Genomic DNA, 8,782 nt, shown 5'->3' with positions numbered 1-8,782 from the left:
AGGCATTTCTAACGCACATTACACACCACACCCTTCGCTTATGCATTTAATAGGTGGTTGGACTTTATAGGATTTATCGAGGCACACAGGCCGACAGCCTTCAAATTAGTGGTGGCTCTCTGTGAAGTCACAGATGTTTCCTCACGGAGACTCAACCATCGTCTTAGAGTTGTAGCTCTGTGTAACTCATATTACATATTTTAGGGGCTAGTCTACGTTCCAGGCCCTAAGGCGTGGGCCGCAGGGCCTGCGGTGCGCCGAGGGAGGAGGGGTTCCTGGATGGTGAAAACAGGCCAACGCCCAGGGAACGCGGCGTCCCCGCCAGTACAAAAGTTACCACCCCACCTAAAGCGGGGGGCGAAGCTCAGGAAAACCGGCGGCCACCAGAGCGTGCCTAAGCGCTTCCTACCCCCCCACTTCCGCTTCCGGGGAGGCGACTCCCGGGTCCACCGGGAGGGGGCGGGGGCGGTAGCGAAAGGGAAGCCGGAAGTGGCCCGGCACTTCCGGCACGGGAAACTCCTTGCTGCCGCTCCGGCTGGCTTGACAGGCGCGGTCTCGGCTAGTAGCTCTCTCTCCTTTCGCCTTCCGCCCTCCGCCCGTCCACCCTCCCAGCTCTTTTGCCGCTGCCGTCCCACAACTCCTGTCCCTGAAGGCGCCCCTTCCCCATGTTCCGGGGCGGGAGTCCTGAAAGCGAAGACCCGCTCGCCGGTACCCCATCATGTCCGAACTGACTAAAGAGCTGATGGAGCTGGTGTGGGGCACCAAGAGCAGCCCCGGTCTCTCTGACACCATCTTCTGCCGCTGGACACAAGGTACCCTGACGGGGCTCTGACTTCCAGCCGCTTCCTTTGCCCTGCGAGAGTCTAGCTGCGACGCCGCCGGCGCCACAGCCCCCCTGGCTTGCCCTGCACTCTGTCCCGATTCCCGTGCTCAGCTCGGACACTGGACTTTCTAGAAACGCCCTGCCTGTCTCGGGGTGGGGGGAGGGGGGAGTGGTTGAGTAGGAGAATGGTTGCAGCTGTCCCCTAAGGACCCGAAGCGCCTCTGCCACTCCCTGGGCTGCCCTCCGGCAGAATGAGAGAAGGATGGTGGTTGGGCTGCAGTGTGTGACACTGAGGGTGTGCCCCGTGCCCCGGTGTCAGTTTCGCAGCCAGTGTTGCGGCTTCCCGAATCCCTACCCACCGTCCAGGCTTCGTGTTATTGGCGTGTGGTTTAATTTTGGCCAGAGGGGAGTCCACAGGAAAGTCAAAGTGGCCAATTCCAGAAGGCAGCTTTGTTGTTTGTGTTTTAACCGTGTGGTCGGACGTAGTCCTCGGCGTAAAAATACCAGTGTTGCTTGCTGTCAGGTGCTCTTTTGACCCAAAGTATCCCCAGTTTTGAGGTGGTTTAGTTATCTGTTACAGTTCAAAGGAATGTGGATCACAGCACTTCCCGTGCTGGTCTAATTATCCAGACAGGATTTTGAGTTATGTAAGAAGTTTTATTATTACGAACCCTAAGGAAATAAAAATGACCATTTATTGTATTCCTCCGCCGTGCCAGGCTCTGCGTTTGGCACTTTGTACCAGTAATTACCTGTAATTCTTAAGTTTTAATGATCAAACACAACTTTGCACATTACTTAAGGTGACTTAAGAAAGACTGAAGTGAGGTTACAAGCATAGTCTTTGGAGTCAGGATTCGTGGTGTAAGTATGTAAAACATAGGCCAGTAAATGGTAGCTCTTCATTTCTGTTGTTAAATCATTTATTTACAGAATCCGTGTTCTCAAAGGATTTGGGGGAATTTTAGCATAGTAAATCTAAGTTCCTAGTCGTAGTGTGTATTTTGTAAGAAAAATTCAGAGTTGAAGGAAATCGCTTCCTCTCTCTTAGATACGCCTCTTTTAAGAGCTGGTAAAATTAGAATCGTAATGTATTACAGGTTATTACAGGTTATTACAGGTTATTTAGTCCATCACTCTTATTTTGCAGATGAGGAAAATGAGTCATGAAGCTAAATGACCAGGCCAGAGTCACACAAATGGATAGAAAGGGAGTGAATTACAAGTCTCCCGATTCCTCACACAGATTTGTTTTCACTGATAAGTTTTCAAACCTTAACATGGAATTGCTTTTGTACTTTTTACACATTTGATTACGTCACTGGAGTAGCATTTTCTGAAATCTTGGACACCTGCATTTGCAGATTTTAAAGCTTGCTTTCTACGTTGACTTCGTTTTATCCTAATAGCGAACAGCCGTGAAGTCTACAAGGCTGTGAAGCATTAAGAAAACTTTTACTTCCCGTGTAGTCAACATTAATTAAGCATGTACAACGTAGAATAAGATCGTGTCCGGCCTTGTTTATATTAATACTGTGATGAAGTTTCAAGGAGGATTGAAAGGCACTTCTACTGGTTAAGAGAGGGCTTTGGAACAGGTGTAGTTTGGTTCCAGGTTAAAGTTATTTCACTTCCTCAGGCCTCAGTCTCCTTCTCTGTAAAATGCAGATAATAGTAGTGTCAACCTTACAGGGTTGTTGTGAGGATTAAAGGCATATAAATACATTGAGGCACTTAGCACAATATCTGACATAGAGTGAACGCTCACACAATGGAAGTCCGTTAACACTTGATTTAAAAATTGTTTCATTGTAGGCTAAGCCAAAGATCACTCTCTGGCCGTGAGCTGACAGTTACAAGAAATTATTGTTTATTTGATGAATAATCATGTTGTTTTTACTCTTCTTTCTTTTTTATTGAAGGATAGTTGATACATGATAACCACTATTTTTTTATTTTTTCAACGTTTATTTATTTTTGGGACAGAGAGAGACAGAGCATGAACGGGGGAGGGGCAGAGAGAGAGGGAGACACAGAATCGGAAACAGGCTCCAGGCTCCGAGCCATCAGCCCAGAGCCTGACGCGGGGCTCGAACTCACGGACCGCGAGATCGTGACCTGGTTGAAGTCAGACACTTAACCGACTGCGCCACTCAGGCGCCCCAGATAACCACTATTTAAACTATAACTTTATAATGATACGAGAACGCTCGGCCACCTCGTAGTCCTGTAGGAGAATCATTCAGTCAATACCGTTTACATTTTTTTTTCTTTTTAGTGTTTATATCGTGGGTAGATAATTCTTCATGGTCTTACACTGATCAAGATTTTCAGGCAGCCAAATATGTATTTGTAAGTTACCACTTCTGAATCAGAGGGTGGTTGTTAATGGTTTTGCTTTGTTAGCTGTTACATTCATTTATTCGTTTGGAGGCAGAAGTCATTGCTGAAGATCGCTTTGGCGGTCATTTGGGATTTGAGCATAGGCACAGGACGCGGCTCTGCTGCACTTGCCTTACAGCATTTGTAATGTGACACCAACTTTGGCTCTAGTTCACAGTCTGTCACTGTGTTTTGACAACTGGAATCGTAACGAGGTTTTTGGAAGCACGTTAAAAGGGTGAGATGTTTAGGGTAAATATTTGTAAAATTATGTTTAGGGATATTCCATTTATGAGACCATATCGATTGGTCACATTAAACGTTTTTGATGGGTTTAAAACAAGCTGCAGGGGTTGGTGCAGCCCAGAGTTGCTTTTTTTCTCTTCATTGATCTGCCAGTTACAGACTGTACATGACAGCAGTGAGCCACAGAAGTGGCACATGGTTGTTGTTTTATTTCACTTGGCAGTTTTAGATAATTCTCTTCTGCAATTCCTTTTTCTTAAAAAAAAAAAAAAGAGGGTTTTGTGGGGGGTTTTTTGCCAGTTTTTCTTTCAGAGACGTACTTTTAAGGTTTGCAATTATTTTCTAACTAGGAAATTGAGTCTCTCCTGCCGCCTTCCTTCCTGCTCTCTTGCCTGTGATAGTTTTTTAAGAAAAGTGTGTATTTTCTACCTCTTATTCAAAAGCACTGTCTGTCCTCCTTGCCTTCTTCCCGAAACACACTGCAACAGTGTTCCAGGCAGCAGTGTTGCAGGTTAGACTTGGTGGGATGGGAAGGACGGCAGATAATGCGCATAGCATAAATTGAGCATAAGTGATAGTTAGAAGGTAAAGAACTAGGGATTGTGCAGTGCGGTAGTGTGGCTAGGCCTCATTTTAAGATGAGATTTGAGCAAACCTTGAAGCAACTGAGTGAACTGTGCAGTTATATGAAGAAAGGGTGTTCCAGGCAGGGAGGATAGCCACTATAAAAGACTTTAATGCAGAATATTCCTTGCTTTTTTGTTCAAGGAACAGGAAGGAGACTAGTTCGGCTAGAGAAGGCATGAGGGAAGGGGAGAGTAATAAACGATGATGTAAGACCTCATTTTCATCCAGTGGCCTAGAAAGCCTTAGAGGCCATGGTCAGAACTTTGATGTTTCTTCTGAATGAAATGAAAGGCCATTGAGAGGTTCAGAGCAGAGAGAGACGACATGACAAGTTTTTAAAGGACTGATCTAACTGCTGTGTTTGAGGGTAGACTGTAGTGGCTTGAGTGAGACAGCAAGATGAAATGATAGACAAAGGCAGTAATGCAGCGGGGAGGAAGTGGTGACTTGGACCAATGACAGTAGCACTGGAGATGAATGGCAGGTGGTCGCAGTGACCAGCTCCCAGCAGAACCAAAGTCATTTAGTCATTAGACTTATTGGGAATATTTGTGGGTTTTTTTTGTTTTTCAGTATTGATTGTCTAGTTCAGTGTTTGGCAAACTTTTTTTCTGTAGAAGAGTCACTGGCATTTATTATTTCTGTCTTAAAACTCCTCTCTGCCATTGCAGCAACAGCAGCCCTAGATAATACAGGTGTGGCTGTGTTCCAAAACTGCATTTACAGAAACGGGTCAACCCCTGATCTAGATTATAAACTCTGAGAAACCATTTTTTCTTTTTTTCCCCCCCTTTCCTCTAAGCTTTATTTTATTATTTCATCTATAAGATTAGCCAGAAAGGGAGAAACACAATTGCTGTTTATACCACTGCCTTGTTTTGGGGGTGAGGTGGGGAATGGAGCTGTGGTTGGTTCAAATCAGAGTTTGGACTTTGGGTATAGGACAATTTTTGTTATGTAATATGAAGAAAAAATAAAACTTAAATAACTCAGGAAAAGTTATGTATTAGGAAAAGTGAGGGATCGTTTTATTTTAAAGTATTTAAGTATAAAGTATTTAAGTATTTATTTGAAGTACTTAAGTATAAAATGTATTTACAAGTTAATACGTTTGTTATAATGTGATTTAACATTTTACCAAAATAACAAAATGATATGCCAGTATTATTAATTTTTCTTCTAAAGTAAGAATAATACTGTGAGATCGTATCATTTCAGAGGTTTTTGTTGGTGGAAGCCTTTTATTTCTCTCAAGAATAGATACTCCTTTCTCCAACCTACCTGAATCATGTCATCTACAATCCATTTCTTTCAAATTTAAAATTTGTGAACTTATATGAAAAAGTTAATTTCTTGGTACTTTGAATACATGTTTTTCAGTTTAAAGTATCTGTCATAATATCTTAAATTGTATTATACTTTACAGTTTTTGGAAGTCTTATTTAATCCTTGCAACAACCCTGAGAGAGAGCAAAGGATAATTGTAGTTTCCTGATTTTCATAGATGAGGAAAGTAAGGCCCAGTTCAGTTTTGGCTCAACCATTATCATCGAGTTTGTAATGACAAACCAAGTTTTTTCCCTCCAGGCTTTTGTTTACATGGGGATCCAGAATTATGGGGACAGAAGTTGTAAAACTGGTTTAAATAATGTATATATGCATAGTAAGTCACATGAAAGTGAAAGGTTAGAAAATTGCAAAGAAGTTCATGGCTCAGGTTTAAATTAGAAGCTATAAAACAGATTTCATGTCTGTAATACTGTGGAATGTGATACAAAATTATATATTTAGGATCAGATGCTTTAGATGGCTAATTCTGGATCTAATCAGGAAAAACAACCATTTTGTGAAAAGTTAATTCCTTTTAAAAGTAGGAAGTAATTTAAATATGAGAATACAAAAGAGAGAACTCTATATCCTAAAAAATTTGAATTCAAGCACAACCTTATTATGAAAGGAGAAGCCTATTTAGCATAGTCCTGTTTTAGAATAGAATACTTAATTTACTTTTAGTTGACTGTATTTCCTTTTGTGCACTAATGGCCTTTGTTCATTATCTGTTAACACAGTCAAACGCATATACTGTAATTAAACAGAATTTGGTGGGCAGTAGGTCTGCCAAGAATTCTCTCCATGGGGTCTCTTTATATCTAACATACCAAACAACTCACTGTAACGCATTTCAGCTATAAGCCCCACCCATAGATCTTGACAACTGCATTACATTCGTAGTAATTTTAAGGAAGGTAAGAATTCAGTACTGATTCATGTTTATTACGTACCCTGAAAGTTTGACAGAGCCTGGTTTCACCTTTGCCCTTAGGCCCAAGGCCAGGGTCCCTTCCCCTATTTCCATCCAGTAGGAGCAGAGCTGGGCTGAGTGGGGGCCTCTTGGCTTCAGCTCTTGTTCCTGGGTTGACCTCAGATGTAGTTGTCTTGACGTGATAACCAGCACCCTTAGGTCTCATTGTCCTTACTGAATTTGTCCTGTGCATCGCACCTGTTTCTCCCCTCCATTTAGCCTGTCATCTGTTCTGTTTTTCCCAGGCTGCTGTGTACTGATGGAGAAAATTGTTGTCACCATCAATACAAATGCAGCGATCAAACATTAGCTGAGCCCTCAGTATTTCTCTTAGTTCTTTATCCTGTCAGCTTTTGTTATGTCTGTCAGAATTAACCTGCTTCTCAATTCTCTCCGATTCCCCTCATTCTTATTCAGTAATTGTGAATAATTAAACTTAAAATTTTAAGTTTTAATAATTTAATTTTTAGTAATTAAAAATCACTCTTATTCTCCCTCTTTGCCTGAACAGTTAATTTAGAAGCCTGCCAAGATTCACTTCTTCTCATAGGCCAGCGACTCTCAAGTTTTTGTTTTTTGTTTTTTTAACTCAGGGCCCCATTATAATCTTAAAAGTTATTAAGATTTCAATATGAAAAATAAAATTAATGAGACCTGAGGCATCGTTTTACATTTCTGTAAGTATCTTGAATGTCTGGCTCATTAGAAGACTGCTGGCTCCTTGCATTTGCTTCTCTGTTCAGTCTTTTACAGGGTGTTAGGATGTTGTTAGGAAGTGTATGCAGAAACCCAGCCTCACAAAGACTGCGACTGGTAAGGTAGGAGTTACAGTGGCCTTTCAGACAATTAAGGATATTTTTCTTTAGTACTACACCCAAACTTGGCAAGTGGTAGTTTCTTACAGGTTATTAGTGATCTGGAATCAGAAGCCACATCAATGAATTTTTTGTACTCTCTTAAATTGAAATCCATTGGTTTGCCTTGTACTTTGAATGGATCTTTACCCATGCATTCATTTCTAACAGCATGCATCCATCATCTGGAAGTTACTGGTCCACTGGTTTATACAGAGATGTTAACACATTTCATTATACAATATCAGAAGTCATATTTATTACTATGACCTCTGATCTCATTAGAAAAACCTCTAAGAATTGAGATGCTGTCAAGTTCACAGTGGTGCATGCAGGTTTTCCAAAAATTTTAGTTATTGCTTGAAAGCCTGAAAACTTACCACTGGCAAAAATACAGTCTGTTATTTTCCTTGAAGTATTAGGCTTCCTTCATTCACTTCTGAGAAAGGTCTGCCACATACCCAGGTCTGAATAATCATAGTTTGTCGATAGCTCTTCAAAATAAAAACAGTGCTCTACAAAAAAAGCAGTTCCAGCTTGCAATTCAGAAAATTACACAAGTGCTTTTTCTTGAGACAACGGTCATTATCAAGGTATGTAGCAGAGGTGCTTTAGTTTCCATTTTGTCATGCAGAATATTTTTTAAAAGGACATTTTATTCAAGGTCAAGATTTAATAAAATTAGCATCAGTAAGGGCATTCTTTAAGTTAAATTGGCTTTTTCTGTGTCAAAGAGGGTGGTTTTGTTTACTAGGATGACTGCTAGCACAGCTTAACCACACTGCCTTCATGTGTGCTGAGGCACCAGCGGTAAAACCCACCATTACTTCTGTACCATCACTGTGAATGTCAACACAGCATAAAGGGCAAATGATGTCTTAGTACCACTATGAGAATTATTTTAACCTCTTCTAGATCCCCTGAAAGGGTCTCAGTTTTCCAAAGTTCTGTAGACCACACTTTGAGGACCTCTCTGTATCCAGTCTCGCCACCCCCACACCATAGCTCTTTGAGGACTTGGTGTCTTTAAACTTCCTCTTTCCCATATAATCGCCCCTTTCCTGTTTTTAAACTCCTGTCCTTCAGCCTATATAAATAATAATAAATAATGATTCTTTATCCAGCTGCCCTTCAAGATATCATCCTTTTTCCTTTTCACTTGTTTAACAAATAGTTTGTATTTACTCTTTCTCCTTGTATTCTGAATCATACCTCAACCCTTTAAAATTTGGTTACTCTCTCCAGTGCTCTAGATTTCTTTTGTATTCCCAGTGATGTGGTTAATCCATTGTTTGAATGTTATGTGTTTTCTCAGCAGCATTTGTAATAAGTAACTACTCTTTGCTTCCTGGAGGACTTCAATGTGTTTTTCTCTTACCTTTCTAATCTTTTTGTCCATCTTCGCTGACTCAGCCTCTGCTTATTTTTTAATGTTCCCAGCTCCATTGTCTTTGTTTACACGTTCTCATTTACTATGACTGCCGTGTTGAAGATAATTCAAATTGCTGTCTTTAATCCTAACCCCTGCCCTGAGCTCCAAACCCATAT

The 8,782-nt window shown here is 41.3% G+C and overlaps 1 protein-coding gene across 7 annotated transcripts in view; it reads left to right on the top strand.

Annotated features, from left to right (window-relative positions):
- Window positions 1-471: 471 nt before the first annotated feature.
- Window positions 472-8,782, top strand: part of MINDY3 (MINDY lysine 48 deubiquitinase 3) — a 95,538-nt gene continuing 87,227 nt past the window's right edge. For 3 of the 7 annotated variants that reach the window (XM_019833986.3, XM_011283617.4, XM_003988125.6), the window contains exon 1: window positions 476-812. In XM_019833986.3, the coding sequence (XP_019689545.1) occupies window positions 719-812 (94 nt within the window). In that variant the 5' untranslated portion in view covers window positions 476-718. Of the gene's footprint in view, window positions 813-8,782 lie in introns of all 7 variants that reach the window. The other 4 variants (XR_006600319.1, XR_006600320.1, XR_006600318.1 and 1 more) reach the window with 3 other exon arrangements.

Source organism: Felis catus, chromosome B4, assembly GCF_018350175.1.
Source record: "Felis catus isolate Fca126 chromosome B4, F.catus_Fca126_mat1.0, whole genome shotgun sequence".
NCBI classification, from domain to species: Eukaryota; Metazoa; Chordata; class Mammalia; order Carnivora; family Felidae; genus Felis; species Felis catus.
Note: the sequence above shows the minus strand (reverse complement) of the source record. Positions and strands in the feature narration are given on the sequence as shown.